Source organism: Melanostigma gelatinosum (assembly GCF_949748355.1).
Source record: "Melanostigma gelatinosum genome assembly, chromosome: 3".
In the NCBI taxonomy this organism is placed as follows: domain Eukaryota; kingdom Metazoa; phylum Chordata; class Actinopteri; order Perciformes; family Zoarcidae; genus Melanostigma; species Melanostigma gelatinosum.
This window is the reverse complement of record NC_136636.1, coordinates 11,034,028-11,055,305: the sequence shown is the minus strand read 5'-3', so window position 1 is coordinate 11,055,305 and position 21,278 is coordinate 11,034,028. Positions and strand designations below refer to the sequence as shown.

Sequence of the window (21,278 nt, the reverse complement as noted above, 5' to 3'; positions counted from 1 at the left end):
GAGCTCTAACAACCAACAAACACACTGTATGTTTCAGTAAATATTTCTCTTCAAGCAGCCAAAACAGCCTCTCTTCTCGTGTTCGTCTGACTGTATTAAATGCAGCGCGAGTGACTTTCTTCACATTCTGCTTGAGTCACTGTGACTGCATCGCATTTTGACAGGCCATGTTTGTTACTGTTACAATTTCCGGATAGATGACAACATAAATACAAAAGCCTCTATTATGTGTAACAAGTTTTCTCTGGCGTCCCATATTTTGAAAAAGCAGTTATAACAAGTGCAGTTTTATCTCTGGCTCGAGACAAACGCGGCGTATACAATCGGGGAAGTTCTTTTGCCCCGGGGGTGAGAGCAGTTTCTGTCGACACCGCCTCATTCACAGCACATCAGCGCGATTATCAGTGTTCAACACAACTCCTGTCAGTGCCTGTCCTCCTACGCGCACACAAACACTCATACGTGCAGATATAAATGCACACATCAAATGCCACCAAAAATAATCTGGCAATGCACCGTGCCCCACTTTTGCAGTGGAGATCCAGTTTAATGAGACAACAAAACACAACATCAATCATCATTACCTCAACAACTCGGTACGCATGTGTTGCTAAAATCCAGATGTCATGCATGCTTTGATGGGTGTATGTTATTGCATATGTGACAACTATTGCATGATAGTTGCAGGTTTTTCCCGACATTCTATTCTGTCAGTCACATGTTGACAGATGGAACTGTGTTGAAAAGGACTAAGGCTTTAATGAAAATGAAAGCTTTTATTTTCAGAATACTTGTTACTGTGATGTTGCCACATTCTTTACTATCCAAGTGTACATTGAAATGATCCATTGATAATCTACATTTTTTTGTAACTTTGATCTTGTTTATTTGTGCTCAGAGAGCCCATACTTCTGCCAAGACAGGACAGTTCTTTAAACTTATTATTATACCAATGTTAGATATTTTGCTAATTAACTGGACAAAGAATTATAAAAAACATTTTGGCGGATGCAAGAACCTTCATTAAACAGTAATTGCCAATTCCAGTGGTGTATTTAGTCACACATGTCCAGAGGGCCCTGCAGCGGTGAAGCCTAACCTTGTTCATGTGGGCAATTGTCTGTGAAAACAGTAATGTGTGAAAATGGGTGGCTACTATTTTAAATGCAACTCCTTCATGATTAATGCGAGTTGAGCCGCAATCTTTTTGCCGAATATAAATTTCAGCTGGCAAAATTGACAGTTCCTGGTTATAAATGAGAAGTTGCTTTTGTCTACCAATAGCACTGTAACACTTCATATGCATACACATGTGCGAGAATGCAAAGCTTGATGGACATAGCAACAGTAACGGTACACAGTATACGACCAATTTGCATAAACTAGTACTCTTCGGTTCGGTTCCTTATTAATACTCTCATCGGTTGTTTTTGATTATATTGTGAGAAAAAAGGCGAGTAAGACAACAATCAATATTAATCAATTATTACTTTGTCATTCTTAGACAAATAGTCTTTCTTGAGCAGCAATAAAAGAAGTTCCAAAATCTTTAAAATACATTCACAAAAACAATTGGCGAAGTGATAATTAGCTATTCTTATCATCAAACTCCGTATGGCATCGCTAACGTTACCTGCTTTGGACGAGGATGGACGGCTGCTCGCCAAACAGTGGAAAACTGCATTTCTGCAGATTTTTGTTCTGCTTGCTGGCCAAATGTTGTGATACATTGCTGATACATGCCAGAGGCCTAAAAATAGGGCTGGTGTTTAAGAGGTTAAAATACTCTTTCAAAAGTCAAAAACATCCCTGAGTGCAACACCGCTGTCTTTTGCAATGTGTTTATCGGGCAAGTTGTCATTGCAATGATGATTCAAAAAAACAACTATATATTGTGCAGCCCTAATGGAGGTAAAATGGTTGTGAAGTGAAGTAGTTTTCGTGGTCCCCGGCACTGATAAAGAGATAACGCACAACAAGTTGAAGATGGGAAAAGAAGGAAATCAAAGGCAGCAGGGAATTGTTGTTGTTATAGACTGTGTGTGGCGACAGAAGTACGGGGAGAGCAGATGAAGAGATTTAGATCTTTGAGAAGTTACGAAATGGAGTCAGACAACAAGAGTCTTTGTATTTGTGAGTGAGGGCTCCACAGAGAAAGAGAACGAGGCAGCAGAGGGACCCGAGCTGTGGTGGGGGATGCTGAGCGACTGACAGGTTGGTTTTCAGTGGAATAGCAGATTCTGTTGTGACTGATAATAAATCTCCCTTTTCTTCTAACACATGGGTCATTATTACAAACATAGTAGATACATATCCGATCCACACAATGACTGAAACGCACAAAAACACCTGCATGCACAAATATAAACCACCTCCAGATGTGAGGCTTTCTCCCACATCGTCTTGCTCTTTCCAGCATGAATAAGTATGAGGAAAGACTTTTATATAACCTCAGCAGTGTGTTCTCCCTCGCCTAGGATCCGTGGAGCGTTAAAGGGAAAGCAGTGGAAGCATCAGTAGACAGAGGCAGTGAGATAGAGCAGCAGGCAAGATCTTAAAAGGAAGGTGTGGCTGTTCTAATGTTTTGACTAACAGTCGCAAATTCCCTTTAAATCCAGTCTGCTGGGTGTTCTGTGCCTGCGGCGGGCTGATGATGATGAGAAAAAGGAGGAGGAGATGAGAGGAAGAGACCAAAGGAGAAAAAAAGAGAGGAAGCCAGCCAGCCAACTACTATTTAAAGCTGGGAGAAAAAAAGATTTAGGGCAAGTTTTGGGGAAAGCTCGGAGGAATAAAGCACACTGATGTGATTTTTATTTAGAGGCAGGAACAGCTTTTCAAGTGCTGTATTTTATAAATATGGCCACAACTATGTGTTTTTTTTTGGTGTTGAGCTTCTTCTTTGTAGCTGTCAGATAAATCTTTAGTTTATATATTGATCTTGCAATTATAGAAGAAAATGTCAGTTATGTGAAGCCATCACTGTTCTTTACAGATTGAGAACAACTGCTGCTATCACATGATTCCTTCTATGTCTGAATCAGAGGGGCAACCACAATGAACATCTGGGCTAAATATCATCTCGGAGAGAGAGATCGAGAAACATATTAATATTTTTAATAAAGCAGGGGTTTTTTCAAAGTCTGAGGCTCTGGGCCTCCCTTCAAACAAAGCTTGGAAAAAGGTTCCTCGCCAACCTTTAGTTTACCTGCTTAGTTTCCCTCTATTCCTGGACGCTGATGGAATCATGATTACATTATTGGATCCCACACTCAACAATTGAGCTAAGATAGCCTAATATTGCAGTTAGACATAACTTCAAACTACACCAAAACAAATACATAACAAAATAAGTCTGTCCTAAGGAATTTATTGGTAACAGGCCTGCGTCCCACTTTGAAAACCTCTGCACTAAACAATTAATCAACACTGAAAAAATCTTTAGTTTCCTGGTCTTTTGGTGGCCTTTCAATGTTGATTTTAAAAGAACAGTTTTACATTTTGGAAATACACATATTTGTGTTCTTACAGAGAATTACGTGAAAAGATACTCCTCATGTCTGTACAGTAAATATGAAGCTACAGGCAGACAGCTGTTGTTATAGGACAGCTTAGGAAACATCTAGCTCTCACTGAAGATAACAAAATCCACCTACAAGCATCTCAAACTCAATAATTAACACGTTATATCTTATTTGTTTAATCTGTACAACAAGTGACGGGTAAAAACAACAAGTTATTGTGTTATGGGGGATTATCTGATGGACTATTCCTTGGTTGAAAGCAGTCATTTTCTAAAAGTATTGTCATCACCATGAGGTTACCAAGCATCAGAGATGTTGTTGTCCTTGGACAGAGCCAAGCTAGCTATTTTCCATTGCTTCAATGTGTATGCTGAGCTCTGCTAACTGGCTGTAGCTTCATATTTATCCTACAGATATGAGAGTGATGTCGACCTTCTCATCTAACTCTTGACATAAGAGCAAATGTGTGTATTTCCCAAAATGTCAATTCGTTATTCACATCAAAGGTACTTCCTTCTAATTCATAAAATGTGCATATCTAGCCTTATATAGTGCAGTAAAGCATGGTGTCTCGCCCCTTTCCCATTCTTACGTTTACAATGGCCTCTTTGGTCTGGGCCATGTCGGAAATGACGCCGTCTGTGATGATGAGGAGCACATAATACTGAGAGCCGTCCTGCACCGCAGCTGCATACCTGCACACACACAGATGCACTTTGTTTTGTTGTTGTTGTACTTCAGGTTCATTAAAATACCTCACAAATACTCATTGATTCATCAGTCCAAACAAGTTTGATACAAAGCTGCATACTCTGTTTGATTCAGGGATTAACACCTTTGTTAAAATTCTCTTCATACTTGAGTTCCCCCACTCAAAGGCTAAATACCAATACTGGTTGTGCATTCTCACAGCTATGGCGCCCTGCCACAGTTTTAAAAAATGTGACTCCATTTTTTAATCGGAATGACGTTTTTAATTACAGAGTGTTGGCGTATCAGATGGAGAATTGTTTGGATATGGATCAAACAATGAGACGACGAGAGAAGCGGTGACAGTGGGAGGTTGGTGTCGGGGGCACAAGCATCGACTTGGATCATGTCACAGTTTGCATACTTTACTGCATACTTTTGCATTGTGTGTTATGATATGTGATATGTCAGTATATTTGAATAGCCTCAGGGCCATGTCAGCTAAATTTGCCACTAGCTGTCTAAATTGTCCTATTTAAGCATGTTAGATCCTGTCTAATAGAATATCATATTCTTGATCATCTGTATGCTATCATTGTGGATGAACACAATTCTGATCATAAACTTCCATTGTCAGCTTTGTTGGAAATGTTTTGGACAATGTCTCCTCCTCTCTGCATGAAAACAGACAGACTTATAAAATATATTTTTGAGAAAATCTGTGCAGGAGTCACTGGTTTTTTGATAATAATTTCATATCCATGAAAGTACGAGTAAAAATAAATTTTCCAAGACACTTATTGATTCTTTGGTATAATAATAAACCTGACAAATGCAAGGGAGTGGTCCCTGTTGCTTTGCCTCTTTAATAGGAGCGTTAGCTACTCACCAGCTGCATTGTTCTCTCACCTGGCAACATGATTCACCACAGGAGCGAAGTTAGTTGGCCCGTACAGCTGAACTGTCTTCAGACTCTGGTGGTATGCCTCTAAGATGCCCTCAATACCATTGCAGTACGGGTTTTCCATGTCTTCATTCTGAGAAGGAGAGAAACTGTGAAATTCAATTTCATGGACTTGGTTTATCAAACCCCAAGATCTTTATCAAATTACACTGTTTTCATTAGATTTCATTAACTTGGTTCTCGTAAACCAGGTCATGCTCAAAATCCATAAATTAGAGTAAACACAATAAATTAGAGCGACTATTCAGTGGCATGCTTTTGGAAGTTGAAAATAAAAAGCATGAAATAGACTTGATAAAGATCCATTGAACTGATGAATCAAAGGTGATAGAAGGAGAGGTAGACTTCACCAGTGGAAACTCGTGTGAAACCCGTCCATCAGGGGGCAGTTTGGCTCCAAAGCCCAAAGCGGGGAACATCTTGTCACTGTCGTAGTCCTGAATGATCTCCCCAACAGCCCTCAGGGCCATGGCGTAGGCGTTCAGCTGGTAGGGGTTCATGTAGTGCAGCGACGTGGATTGGGACGGATTGCCTGTCGACCAATCAATCAATCTCACGGTCATTGTGGGTATTGAGGCACAAAGATGTCACTTCTAGAATGCAAGATAGTGTTTGTGTGCAATGGTACGACAATAAAAAAAGCTTTTTTTTTGCTACAGCCATGGATCTCCATTACCTTGATTCCTCTACGGTAGAGCTTTCACGTTAAGTCTTCAGCGATGATGAATCATATCTTTAAATTCAGAAGTTTGTGACACAATGAAGGCCAAACCATTGACAAACAGTGGGAGGAAACCCATTGTGAAGCTGTTATTATTAGCTGTTCGGGGGAGGAATTTAGCAATAATCGTTTGGGGAAATTAAAACTTTTGTCTCATAACTATGAGTCACACTAAAGAGCTCTTCCTTGCGGATAAACGTTTTGGAGCGCTGTGCGTTCAGGCATTATTAATGGCGTAAGTAGTGTAATGGTCCATTCACGACAAGCTGATGGTTTCTTTACCCCACGTGCTTCATTTAATTCGTAGCTAAAATGCATCCTATAACCTTTATTTAGAGTGTATTGCCAGAGCATCTAGGAGGGCGAGGTATTTAAAGGCTTAGAGTGACAGTGTGTACAGTATGTGCACCGTCTGTTTGATCCTTAGATCGGACATGCCACAGTCAAAGAGCACTACGATCCATTCTTGCCTCCCCATCCACACACTCACACTTTTCCATTCGTATCACTCACCATTAGATGCTGTGAAATCGATGGCCACAGTGAAATTGATCTGTGTCCTACAAGAGGGATGGAGAGGAGGACATGGGGGAAAAAATCAACTTTTTCACCTCCCTTGAGAAGGCGTAGTCTCCTTTGAGACATTGAGCTGGGTAACAAGCAATTGATGGAGCACTTAATGTCAAATCATAACCCAATTGTCTTTGCTGATGAAGCACTTGCCTCTTCTTGCTAATTTACGACATTGAGACAAGGCCTTTGGGGCCTTAATGACAGCCTCCTATTATCTATGAGAGTATTTTTTTTGAAAATTGCCAGGCCTTCTCAGATGGTTCTGTGTAACAACTTCTCTTACCAATTCATAGTATTGCTTTTTGCACTATTGAATTTCTTGTAAAAGTGTCCTCAACCACCAAGCCACAAAGTAAGTGTGTGTGTGTGTGTGTGTGATGAATGTCGGTATTTAAAAAAGAAATATATTCAAAGCTGACACATCTTTTGTAGACTCTTGCCATTCTGTCGAACCCCTCTAAAAAGAGCCCCACTGACACTTCAAATTGTCTCTGCAGTCTTGTTAAGACTTTAACTGCTACTTTATTAACCTGATCGCAGAGCACTGAACCATAATCAGCGAAGAGAGATGGCCTCTGTCATTATAGTCCAAGCATAACATGCCCTCTCATTCCTTAAGTCTTCCCAGTGCTGCACCCTTGGAGACAAACTTTTGAGTTATTGGTACAGCCACATTTTTCCTGTCAAATGAGACAAAACATCTGCCAGAGTTCCCTTTGCATCACGATGAAAGGTGTAGCAGAAAAGTGCTTTAACAGCTAGTTTAGAAATTTCATGTAGACATTTTATGTGTTCTTTCTCAGATGTTAATGCTGCAAAGTGCTTGGTCAATTTAAGTGACACACTTTCTCAACTTTCATCCATTTGCTAAAGCGCAGAGGGCTCCATATTTGCAAGAACCAACTATTCCTATTCAGTAAGTGCCAGAGTAATGTGAGGGGGCAGACTGATAGGGATGATATTTTTGAATTCCACTAAACCTTAGGGTTTTTGTATCATAGATCAGCCAAAACCAGGAACTGTCTGTCAGAGGAATCCGTCACACTTGTCAGCTCTGCCACAGCTCATGAAACCCATGACAGCCTACCCGCTGTGATGGGACAGTGGAGATCAAAGTAGAGCTCAACCTGCCTGAAAGGCCCCCTTCACCTGAGATGTACTTGACATTCACATGTCAACCTCACGCTCTTACACTAAATAGAGGGGGAAGGGTTGTACCTGCAGTGAAGACAGTTTAGCCTCAGCTGGCAAATTTACAAAATATTTGGCACATTATTACTACAGATAAGGGGATAGCGATAAATGCATTCTAATGAAGACTCTAGAATATATATTATACTTGTCATTATCAGTAATGTATTATCAATTTAAGTTTCTATAATCGGTTGTATTTTTAGTTTTTTTTACAATGTCCTGTCATGTGATTAAACTCTGCGTTTTAGCATGTTTCAGCTCATGGTTTAGGTTCTACAGCTTTTAGGTTGTTTCCAGCAAGCAGTTGCTTTCCAGCTCTGATCGACCCACTGGGTGCTACCTGCCTAGCACTAAACGGCAGGCAGGCAGGCAACGTTAGCGACTACCTGTGTTGCATTTAGCAGCTAAAGAACCACATGTTTTTTGGGAACCTGTGCAGAGCAAAATAGAGCTGAAAGAAGACGGAACATTTGCAATGCCGCCAGAAACACCGCTCCAATTCTAATGTTGCTCAGTGTCTATTGAATGTGTAAACAGGCAATAGTTTGCTAACATGCTCGCCATAACAACTTATCGTAAAGTAATATTTACAACATGTTGCGCTGCGCCCAAGTCGCAATGAATGCAGGTTAAAGCAAATAGATGTAATCCTCAATACCCCATGAAATGGACAATTTAACTTCATGCAAGCAATCGGTCTTTAATAGTGACCTCAAATAAAATCTGACCACTGCCAAGTCAAATCAACCCTAATTTCTCTCCCTAACTGATATACCATTGGCTTACACTTGAGAATGAAATCTGCACTACTTTGTGTTTAACCTCATTGTTTGTTTAGAACAGGAATTGCAAAGAGGCCATTTCTTTCTTTAAGTATGCAGAAAGTCATTCCAACTCACCCGCCTTTGATGTAATCTAAGAAAGTGAACTCTGACTCCACAGAGAACGAGAGCAGGGTCACCTGGAATTAAAGACGAGGAGAAACTTTTGATTCAACATGGTGGCAAGGATCTTTTCTTACTAAATGAATAAAAAACCTCCACAGAACGTTGTGGATCTGCACTTGACACTCAATTTAGTAAAAGATGTGAACCGTGTGGTTTCGGATGATTGATTCATTTACATTACCAAAGGACAAGATTGAAGAGAGGATGAGATGCATTTGTCGGCATTACGTGCAGATGCCCACACTGCTGTCTAAGTGGTGTGAAAATTGGCGTCTGAATTGGTCGTTTGTGTCGCTCAGTCTGATCTCAGATATCAAAGTATGTCCTTCGTATAGCCCCTTCATCTTTTATTTTGTCCCATCAAAATACTTTACGGCTACATCTTGCATTATCACTATATGCTGTAGTATATAATGTATAGTATGTTTGTGTATAGGAAACATAAATACACACATATATGACTATTAAGTAAGTTATGTAACTTGAGCTGGATTTCAAAACTATAGCTGAATCAACAAAGCTTATTTTTCTGCTTTTTACCAAATGTTTTAATTAATTGGCATATATGTGAATTAATTAAGAAATGTACGTCTCCTTTTTCCACAACATAGAACGCACAGAGTGACGTCAAAACCCGCGTGATAATCAAAGAGGGATTAACTTAACAGAAGAGAAGTAACCAGAAAAAAGAGGCACAGTCTCAGTCCTGGTCTGCTGCTGGAGCCGTACTTACTGTCCCAGAGTTGACATATTTCTTTTTCTTCATTTTCTTCTTGGCATTAATCACCTAAAAAACAAGAGGTACAGGTATTCTAAAATAAAGGTATTTTGGCCACAATTTAGCAAAAAAAAAAAAGTAGAATTAACATTGTGGCTTTTAAGCAAAAATATAACCATATAGTATTTGACATGATTATTTAACATACAAGATGGGCACTATTCACATAAATACATAAAATACAAATGACTATCTACACGCACCGTATAGAGGTGTGTAAATCATTGTCTGTAATATTTGAAATATTTTAGTTTTTGCCAAAAATGGTTACAAAATCTTACAATAAACAAGTATTGAAAATATGAATTTAAATAACCTAACCTAATAATTGAACAGGTATGTGAAAAAACAATTTAAAAATTCCATCTGAAAACAAACATGTCAATTTTCCCAAGCTAGTCTCTTCAGCTCTTCAGCCTATTCTAATGAGCCTGCATGTGACATTGGAAGGGGAACTGAATCTGAATGGCGTGTTTGCGGGTTTGGGAGGCACACCAGTTACCCAAATGTTTGTGCATAAGCACTGAAAAGTGAATGACATGACCCCTTCAAGGAATGTGAGAAGGTGAGGTTGTGTGTGCACGAGGTAACATATGTGTATTAGAGGAAATTGTAGCTCATGTAAGAAAAAAATAGAAACACTTCACCTTGAATATCTTATACATGTCAATCACACAATTACATGGGACACGTTTGGACATTCAAACACAAACCTGAGGCAACAAGAATCAATGGATGAACAGGCTTAAACTGCAAGACTTACTATACCGGTATTGCCCCAGCCCCAGAACAAGAGAGAAATGTCAATCCGGAGACCAAAGACGTCTCAGCTCATTACCTCGATCCTCTATGGCTGCTAGGCATGAAAGTGACAGCCCCTAATTTAACATGGAGGGATGGCAATTTGTCTGACACACTGAACAATCTGCTGATGCAAAAACTAAAGGGCCTTTCAGTCTCACTGGGAGGTAGAGAGGAATCAAGAGTAGCGTATAATGGAGCTGACATCCAAAATACAGGTATTTGTCCTTCAGCAGGAGGCCACCGCAGAAGCCTGAAGCAGTTAACATGTCCTCCTTTATGGTGAGATTTTGACTTTCAAATGTTTATTTTTTTGCTTTTAACAAGGGTTTATGTTCAATGCGCTTCATTCTCAATCTAACAGCAGCATATATTCTGCTCTTGACAAAACTAATTGTGATTTTACACAGGACACATCTGTCATTTCCAGGCCTTGCCCATCACCCTTGGATTCTGGCACCAGAGTTGGATTTGTAATTTGCATACAGAGCTGTATTGGGACATGTTAAGCTATCCCATGAGAAGTACTGAGAAATAGCTATTATAACACTAAATCCCTGGATTGTTTTTCTATTTATCCTGTTTCACGCTGCTGCTAATCATTATAGTTTCAAAATAAATCTAATAACAAAAAAGGATTTGTGCAGAAGAAATATTTAATTGGATGTATCACCATAAATGAATTACGAAGAACTTTTCCGTGACATTTTTTGTAACCGTTGAATAAATGCATTGGTTTGAAGGGATAGAAGATGGAGAGGAATGCGCTAGAGTAATGGAAAACAGTGCAACAGAGATATAATGCCACTCGTGTCAGAAATGGGATCCGAGACGACGCACTGCGTGGAGAGACTCCAGATCTCAGGAGCCAACAGACAATGTCAAAACACTGGCATTACTCACCTCGTAGACATTAAACTGGCTCTGCCCCCGAGCTAGCTCTCGGTAGCTGGTTGTAAAATCCCCAATGAAGTCATGGCTGGGAAGAGGAATAAAAGGAGACAACACCAATGAGCAGGAAAACAATTACAGGTACAAATAACAGGCCGGATGTCAGGGACGAAATAGAACTTTGTGACAGGAAATGATCGGTTATGGTAAATATTTCTGAAAACGGTAAACTTGGCTTAAGTTTGAGTTCATTTTTTCTGCAATCACACTCACCTGCCATCCCTATCCCAATCGTACACCTCCACCTTGATAGTTCTGGGAAAAATAACAACACACACACACACACACACACAAATTAATACACACACACAATCAGGTTAGATTTTAAAGCAGCATGGCAGATGGTAAACAATCCTACAGGGTCTATTCAGTAGCTCGTTCTGGAGCTTTCAATCACACCAGCCAAGCATGGATGTGCCATCCATCAAAAATAAACTAATTCAAACAAGATGGGCAGAAAATAATCTGAGACGCTGTCTGTCTGCTTCACAGCTTTAGTAGAGGTCAAATGGTTCCTCTTAAATATAGTTTGACATTCGTTGACTCGCTTGATGCAGGAATGTTGTCTTAAAAGATAGAAATTAAAATAAAAACATACTTTGGGCGTTTCATTTCAAACACGAGGCCAACATGTAACATTGTCAGATAATTTAGGGAATACAGTGCATGTCTGATTAGGTGCCACAGTACCATCCTGCCGGGGAAAAGTAACCTCTCCTCAGCAACAACTTCATTAGCTGCAGTAAAGCTTTTATAATTAACAAAGACATGGAGACAGCAGCCACAAGTGTGTGTTTATTGTTTCATGCCAACCCTCTGAGCCTTTGAGAAGGGTCAACATCATTATTGAGTTGCACAAGGAAATGTTTATTTATGTATTTACCTAAAAGAGATTGTTGTTCAGTTTGGTGTTTGAATGACTGAATGATTGAGTGGGTTCACTGGATCCCAAAACTACGACGTGGAACTTTCATTATGTGTTGATTTTGATGGTCCCAATGGACGAAGGCAGTAGTTTTTCTGAGCAGCAGATTAGAAAACCTCTCATTAATTGCAGCATGGTCTGAGAGTCTGTCCAGCTCAGTCCTGGTTTTGGTTCTCTCGTGCCTCCCTTCCCTCCAGCGGGCCCAGCGAGGAGCCGCTGTTGTTGAGCCACTGTGGGTGGAAGGCAGCAGTGAAGCCATATCTGGGTCTGTCTGGGGTGGGCTGGCCCCCTGCTGGAGGCCCCCTGCTGGAGGCCCCCTGCTGGAGTGCTAGAATCTAAGCCGGAGGAGTTTCTGGTGAACCTGCATGATTTTGTCTGATTTTGCACAGAATCCGACCCGGTGGCACCGATGACAAGCATTAAGATTAACTATATAAAAATAGCCAATATTTTCGCTGAATGTCTCATTTCCTGATGTAGGTCATAGAGCCGTCAGTATTAAATTGAGATTGAAATTTCATAACCTGTTAAAAGTTCCCTCACAGTAACTTTAAGTAATTATCGGTCTGTTAAAAACATAGCTGTTTTTAAATATTATACTAGAGCTCATTGATATCTTGTCATTGAAAAGTAAGTGTTTTGAATTGGTGCCATGGGAACCCTGAAATTGATTAAAATTGATGTCACTTGGTTTTCAAACTGGGATATTTGCCAGCTTTAGAAAAAGGCTGAGCAGCTGGTTGCACATTAAAAGAGAAATGTCAACTTGTGTGAATCGTAGCTTGCAAACTGCCGCACGTGTTATCTTCCACCCTTCACAAGAACATCAGAAAAAAAAGACACTGGTGACATTTTGCACAAATGCAGCTGAAACAATGTATCTGCAGAGTGCAGAAAAAAACTTTTGTTTGCCACTTTCACTCCTGAGTCACATTGATCTCACCCCCATGTCTCCCCTCTCCTCCCCACTTCATCTTTCACAGGTACTGACACCAGATCCAAAGAAAATGGAAGCAAACGGCACATCACAGACTCTTTCCCCGTCACTGAGGAAATGACAGATGCCTGAAATAAGCACAACTTCCTCCCTGCCACCTGTCATTCTGTGGTAACGGTTTGTTCTTTTGAGGTTGTCTTCAAAGCTGTGAGAGAAAAAAATGTGCAGGTGGAGGAAACGTGATGCTTCTCTTCCAGCGAGGAAAAAGAGGAAATAGGTATATGGATGCAGAAAGCCAGTTTTCCCTTACCGTGACCAATCCATCTGCAGTGCAAGTGGTTTGGTACTCAAAGAACCAGGAAGCTGTCAACGTACCGACTCAAGCATGCATTTTATTTAATATTCTTACTTACAGCTACATCAAAAGACTCAGATAATTGAGTGGCCCCTTGAATTCTCAGAACAATATACACTCCAAAACGAATCTGCCACAGATATCCTCAGCTACTAGTCCAAGGCACCTTTAATAAACATGACTCATCTTCCGTGAAGGAGCCGCATATAATTAAGGGGAAAAAGGAGACTGCATTTGACACGGAACTATTTTTCAGCTCCAATGAAGGATCTCTTTGATCTTTTGCCAGAGACGTAAATAGACTACGTTTGAGTCACCTGAGCTGGCATGTTACCGAGAAAGAACTGATCCTTGTTTTTAATGACTTATCGGCATATAGGAAAACATACCTTACGTACCACCTACACAAGAAACACAGCACAGAGGTGGGTTTGAACGATGCATACCGTCAATACAGTAAAGAGATGAATAATGGAAATTTAGATTTCTGTTTTTCAACAAGTTGGTCTTTCTTCACACTCCCTCATCCTCCTTAACTCACTCGTCTGGAACAGAGCCTTTGATGTATTGGATTTCTGTTTTTTCTTTGGTTACACTGCAAGTATATCTGCCTTTGCTGTCTGTCATCAGTGTTTCTGCTCTCCTTCATTTCTCCTCCTGTCCTCCTCCCTTATCCCTTTCCCTACTTTGCTTTCCTTCCTTCTAGTTCTCTCTTCTTTCCCAAAATGTAGTCTTCCAGAGCTGTGTGTGTGTGTGTGTGTGTGTGTGTGTGTGTGTGTGTGTGTGTGTGTGTGTGTGTGTGTGTGTGTGTGTGTGTGTGTGTGTGTGTGTGTGTGTGCGTGTGTGTGTGTGTGTGTGGAGAGATGGATTTTGCTCGCTGTCACTAGAGACTCAACTGGATCCTGCCACTTGAAGGACAGTCTGTCTAATCAGTGCGCCACCCAGTCGCCAGCCAACACATTTGGAAGGTGGAGTGTTTTTTATCCTTGACTGTGTTTGCAAGACATTCTAAAAGGTTATCAACGGATTACTGATTCAAATATGGTAGACGGATAGCCCTTGGCGAATCTGGCGATGATTCAGATCTGGGATTTATGGGTGTTGTTTCTAACAAGCAACACTTTTACTGTTGACAGATTTTATACAGCAACAATTGTGTGCTCGGTCCAGCAGCCTTTAGCCTTTGTTCAGTGTTGCTGCACATTGTTATGGATGTTTCCTTCGTCGCAGAACAATTTAACATCATAGATATATTTTTTCACGAACAAAAAAATGTAAAAACCCAAATCCTGCTCTTTGTGAAAGTGGTTGTTGGGGATGCACTGGTCCCGATACACAAAAAACTTGTATTATACAGATACAATCTAAAATGTATATCCTCACTCTTTGGGATAATTTGATGTGCAGTGAGTGTTAAATGAGGCTGCAACTAGGCTTCACTTAACAAAAAGAGAAGAGAATACCTTTATTCCTATATGACAATGTGATTATTATGGGAATGATATTGTTCTTGATGGTGTGGAACATTGTCTTGTTACTGTAAAATTGTCAAGCAACTGTATTTAATAAGAATTGGTCATGCCTCAGGTGCCAATGTGCTGTATTGGATCGATAGATTGGTCATTATAGCGTTTGGATACCTGCTCCTTACGTTGCCAGGTTGTATACGACAAACGCGCAGGTAATGTTGTGTTTTTTATTTGCTTATAAGGCAGCAGTCCAGTCAGACCACCACGCCTAAATCATTGCTGTCAAAGAAACGTCTTCAAATGAGTGAAGGACTTGACTTGGAAACAGGTTTGGATGCACGTTCTTGTTTTTGTAACAGCACTTTACTTCAGGCACAAAAAACTGAACATGCAGCGTTTCACTGACCTTAAACAAATGTGCATTGAGGCAGATGGTCTGCCAAAATGCAGAGTGCAGCTGTCAATGAGATCTCTACATCCACATCCCATGTGTAACATCCTCTGACTTGAGAGTTTGAAAAAGAGTTTCTTGAGAATAGTTCCATATATACTGGTCTGAAGTGCCTCCCACATAATGAAAGGAATACAATGAAAGATGGATCCCACATTTGTAGCCTATCAGAGTTAATTGCATTTTGCTCCAGCAGGAAGAATAGAGTGCAGCACTAGGTGTTCCAGTGCTTATTGTCGATCGAGAGAGACGTATCTAGTTAGAGAACAGTACATCAGCAGTAGGTCTCAACTCCAAGACAGAGGTGCTTTGATGCCTTTTCAACATGTGCTGGCGTGAGAGCGAGTACAGAGTGAGTACCAACTCAGATAACGAGTAGTCACTGCCTCTCCACCGAGATACAACAGCAATAAACATAGCAGTGTGTACTATACAAGTCATCTGCATCTTGTGCAACTCTTGGTATTTATTTATCGTGATATATTTATTCAACCGTTTTCTACACATGGTGCTCCATTTGAGTTTTAAGGTCTCTTTTTCAAAGGGGTCCTGGCCAAGATGGCAGCATACGAGATTCACTTATAAAAGAACACATAAAAGACTAAAGATTAAATCTTTTTTTGAAAAAGGCTTCACCAAGTTGGGGGTGTCATTCAGTACCAGAACAAATACAGTCGGTGTTAAAATAGTTCTTAATCTGGTAAATTTCTAAAGTAAGAGAGTTTAAAGCGTTTCTGTAGCTCATACCAACATTATGGGGCAAAAACTCTAAAAGCGCCTCAAGAAATGATGCCCAGAACTTGTCCACATGATCAAAGGTTGTAGCCACTGATAGTTTTGGGAGTCACTAGAGAACATAAGGAGGCAGTTTGTGCAATATGGCCTTAAACAGAAAAATGTACCAAAGTACCATAACGATAAGGAGGACAAACCAACTTTCACAAACAAACTGGACCTTCTGCAGACTTCCAGACCGACTTTGCTTCATTATTTTTAATCAGTTTGTTATGATCTGCAAAGTTAGTTCGGGGTTGGTTTTCATCTATCTACAATGTGAGGATTCTCGTTTTAGGGTTTAATAGGAATATAACATTAGCAGTATTGAACACCACGCACTCTTCACACCAACCATACTTTTTATACAGTGTAAACTATGTATCTTGCATAAGTTGTCTATCAATACAGTGAAGAACCACTTAGAAAAATACTTCAATTCATATCCATGGCAGCAATTAAGGTCTTAAGTTACGTCTTATCGCGCTTTTTTTTTTCTTGACATAATGATGGAGAGCATGTCGCAATATGATAGGAGTCTGTGAGAGTGGAAATGGGTCCTGCAGTGGACCAAGAGGACAAAAGGACACAATAGTGTTGCACAGCAGTCTTAGCTGTCTAACTCGTTGAAACATAGACTTTTGATTCATGTAATATAAATTGGTCTGAACTGATTAAACATATATTTTTAGGGTACCACATTAGCACTTTTCCAATCACTGAAAGCACTCCATCAGTTGATGGATGTAAACAATAATTACAGACATAAAAAAAACTGACAGCTTGGATGATAATGTGCCATCGCAGAGGTTGAAAATAATCTATTGATATGGGTCCTAAGACATATACAATTAAAAAGAGACACACACCTTCCCACTCACCCCAAACACAAAACAGCACTGCCGCAAAGTTTATTCCTCACCCACGCACAAGTGTAAAACCTGTTTATAGGTTATAGTTGTCTTGGTGATATTTCAAGACTTCTTCAGTTCGTGGCTTGTCACTTCCTATTTATACTAAGATGTGTGCGTGTGGTTGTGTGTGCGCTCACATGTTATGGCACAGGAAAGAAGTGCATTTGATGCCCTGCTCAGTTCCTTGTGCATGATTGGCTCTGACGGGACAGTGAGCCCTTCTTGAGCTTGCGTGTGATTGCCTGGCTCACTCAAATTCACCTTATATTTCCCAAGTATCAAATGCTTCTTGAGACAACCCAATCAATACCCCTGTTCTCGTCTGTCTGTTTGGGAATTCTCTCAGCTTTCTGTGCACACACCAGGTTCTCAGCACTGTCAGTAATTAGATGAAAGGACAGACACCTTTGTGGGAGAGATGAGAGAAGGGGGAGAGGCAGAAAAAAGACACGGTATGCCACATGAAATATTTCCCCTCACACCAGTAATCTGTCTGTCATTCCTTTTTCATCTTCCCTCACAGCTCCTTCATGATTTAGCTTGTTTTCTTCCCAGCACCGTGTTTTAAATTAGAGGCAGGCAGATAAGCTGGGGGAGAACTGAATTCATATCCCCTCTGACACAACATGTCTACATTAATTATGTGGCAACTGGGAAAAGCAACCCCTTATTATTTTCAAATATGTATTCAGTAATGTGGTCAGAGTTTTCTAAGTATAAAAACAAAACGATAATGAATGGAACAAAGTATAGGCTTCTAAGGGTATTAAATGTTTTTGCCCTCATATCATCTTTTTTCTAATATTGTTTGTTTTGCACTCCTATCATTAATTATCTGACCAATTTTTCGTAATTTTTGAGACAGCGGGTCCTTTTTTCATTCAGAGGTCGACACCAGCAAGCTTCTCGTGTCTGGCCTGCAGCCTTTGATTTTGCTGAAATGAAAACTGTCACAAGTAGCTAGTTAAATAAGCTAGCTGTTGCTCCATGAGACGTTTGATATCGCTGTCTCCAACTGATTTATTTTAAAAGGACACTCTTGTCAACGGGTTTTAAAGATGTAATGCTTGGCTACAGATGATATAACACTAAAGACTGAGGCGAAAGCTCCAGTTTAAAAGTCAGCATCCTCATCAGTTGATGATCTATGGAAATGGAGATGAACATTGTTCTTGTCGTTTCCATGAAGAGCTTGTTCGTACTAACTTCATAGATGACAGGGAAACATATTGTGATCTGGATTACGGTTGCTCTTTTAAACTGTGTAAATTGAACTGGCTTCCCCTCTTTGCAGACTGACGCAGACTCATTTGAAATGTATTTGTGGTACATCAAAAGCGAATGTAATTTGTTGGAGACATGGCTATCTGGACATGCCAACGTTTGCAGCCTATAACTAATTGTGAGTGTTATAATAGTACATTAATGTGGCTCAGAGATTACATCTGAGGAGAACAGTGCTTATAACAGAAACACCACAAGGAGGTCGTTGGAGATTAGAGAGGCTCATTGCGCCTGACTCGTGCTTCTCTAGCAAAGATCGATACTAAGGGATGTCCTAAGCGCACAGTAGCAGAAATAATGTGGCAGTAGAAAGAATTGGAGGCTTAACACTGCACCATGTTGAATTGATTTCCGCTGGTTCAACTTATTTCATTAGAGCCATGAAGGGAGTTGATAGATTGAGAAAACAGAAACCAATGAAGGCAGAATATGTCAATGAGTTCAACATTGAAGGTGTGTGCAAGTTTTACCTGTGTGTGTGTGTGTGTGTGTGTGTGTGTGTGTGTGTGTGTGTGTGTGTGTGTGTGTGTGTGTGTGTGTGTGTGTGTGTGTGTGTGTGTGTGTGTGTGTGTGTGTGTGTGAGATAAGGTAAATATTGAGGGGATCAATGCATCAGCAAGGAAAAGGCAACCAGCTGTGGGGATCAGAAGGTGTAAAGAACAGGCGGAGGTTGTGTTATACCTGTCGTAGTCTCCATTGCAGAGTGCTCGTACTGGGATAGTGAAAGGCTGCCACACTGGATTTAATGTGTTCTTCACCACCTCTGTTTTATGGCAGATAGTAAACCTAGAGGAGGAGGGAAGTTAGGAAACAATGTGGTCAAAAAGAGGCAGAGAAAATAATCATATTAATATTTGTTAATTACACAAGCCAGGTAGAGAGATACATATGCAAATAAGGGGAGGATCAGGCAACTGAAGATGTGGAGGTAACAGGAAAGACAAATTCTTCAGTTACGGGAGAGATGCTTTAAATAGGGCTGTACCGAGCTTTGTTTAGCGCTTGGCCTGCCTCCCAGCTATATTGGGTTTTGGGCCACAGAGAATAATTTGAGATTTCAGTCTGGATTTTAAATCCTTTCCCTTGACCTCAAGTATGACAATGATATGTAAATGGATTTCTCTGATATCCACAATGCTTTGCAGAGTAGAGCCACATAAATTCCTATCAAATCCCCACCCCCCTACCCCCCAAATACCCTCTCGAAAAGCAACAAGGCAAAGCCTTGGATTACTTGTGCTCCACAAAGTGCCTTGAGCCTTTTAAAACCGTGTTAGTCCTTCAGCCGCAGGCCTCTAATTTGTAACCCCCTCTGGCACCAACACCAGATACTTGTAGCACATTTGTGGGTATCCATTTCCCACCCTGTTATGTGTAAAAAAAATACTGAGAAAAGCTGGAAGACGGCTAATGAAGCACATGGTAAAGAATCTTCGGATAGATAGAGCTGACGCTGCCACAACTACACGGCCCCTTGGGGAGGCTGAGCAGCACTCTGGGAAGGGGTGAGGAAACAGGGGAGTGCACCACTATGTGACAGCGCTTTTCCTACGGATGGAAAATGCAGTTTGTGTTTTGTTAGTCTTGCTTTTATGCTTTTGAATTTATTCTTTTTTTTACGTTAATTGCCTCTTTTTCCTTTTCGCTCTCCTTGAGTCATTTAAGAAAGGCATAGTCGTGGGAGTTGTGTTGTGATGTGAACAGGATACATGCCTCTGTATGCAGCCTATTAAGTTGTGCATGCCTCAGTAACCACTGCAGCTCTATTCTCATACTGTACACACACTTATCATCCCTCTCTACTGTATCTCCTCTAATGATACCCCTCTTTTTGCCTCCCACTCTTCCCCAGATAATTTCCATAATACCTCTGTAACTTTTATGATATTAGGATAATCGCACTTGCCGCTGCCTTTCGAAAAAATTGAAAAAATCACATCAAGCACTCACGTTCCGTCCTCGTTGCTTCTATAGAAGACCATGAAAGGGTCCGACTTGCCAAAGAAGTCCTTCTTGTCTAGCTTGTTGGCACAGAACTGCGTCGTGGCGCTGTCCTGCAGGGATGCATGGGGATGCGGGGAGAGAAGTGTGAGATAGGGTTGGGGGAGGGTATGTCGTAACTTCTTCATGATAAAAGAATGTACGGTATTATTTATGTGGCCTATTTTGTCTTCTTCCCAGCTTATAGTGGGACAACAGATGGAGGAAGCTTTCTGTGCATCACACAATAGGATCGTGTATACTGCATGAATCCTGTAATCTGTTATGAGTGTGTGTGTGTTTATCCTTATTTGTATTCCTTGGCACATTGTGAATCTTGTCACAAGGTAATGCAAAATGTTCAAAGTTAAGGACCATAACTGTTAATGAACATGATTAGGTAGAAGACCAAATGAATGTTCAGTTGGCTGATTATTTCAATCTTTTTCTGTCAACATGTCACATCACAGCCACCATGTTTCACCTGCTAACTGCTGGAGATGAGCACAATTAGTTACAGCAGGGGTGTAAGACTAGTAGGACTCCATGTCCTGCCAAGTAGATGCTCACACACAAGCACACAGCGAGTATTCAACAACACCTCATACAAATACCCACACATGTATACACAGCTCCCGGAAGACTCAAAGAACAGTTCGGAGGACTATTTTATGAGTCACGTTACACAAAGGAACAATGCTCCTTTCTCATTTGTATGAGGATATATATATATATGTATATATATATATATATGACTTCATTGTTTTAGTCTGTGTAGTGTGAATGTCACCTGCTTCCACTCTATGAACTACTGGCAGTCAGCCTACCATACACTCTAGCTTTATCTATCACCATGTGTTCAAGTATGCAGGCATTGTAATACCGAACCATAGTACTGTGTCCACCCACCTGCTAACAGTGCCAGCTGCTTACCAAGTCTAATTCTAGCACGAGTAACAGTCATCAAGCTAACTTCTTCTGATATCTGTCACAACATCTGGAAAGCATCACATGCATCAAGTATATTTCAGCCTCAGAGAAACATTAAA

At 40.6% G+C, this 21,278-nt stretch overlaps 1 protein-coding gene across 2 annotated transcripts in view; it reads right to left on the bottom strand.

The window, feature by feature from the left end:
* The window catches only part of cpne5b (copine Vb), a gene marked incomplete at both ends in the record, with an annotated part of 89,812 nt that overhangs the window by 3,915 nt on the left and 64,619 nt on the right, over nt 1–21,278 (bottom strand). For both annotated transcript variants that reach the window (XM_079265413.1, XM_079265412.1), the window contains 10 exons: nt 4,114–4,216; nt 5,121–5,248; nt 5,526–5,707; nt 6,410–6,456; nt 8,563–8,624; nt 9,344–9,397; nt 11,093–11,168; nt 11,354–11,395; nt 18,931–19,035; nt 20,200–20,303. In XM_079265413.1, the coding sequence (XP_079121539.1) occupies nt 4,114–4,216; nt 5,121–5,248; nt 5,526–5,707; nt 6,410–6,456; nt 8,563–8,624; nt 9,344–9,397; nt 11,093–11,168; nt 11,354–11,395; nt 18,931–19,035; nt 20,200–20,303 (903 nt within the window). The remainder of the gene's footprint in view (nt 1–4,113; nt 4,217–5,120; nt 5,249–5,525; nt 5,708–6,409; nt 6,457–8,562; nt 8,625–9,343; nt 9,398–11,092; nt 11,169–11,353; nt 11,396–18,930; nt 19,036–20,199; nt 20,304–21,278) is intronic.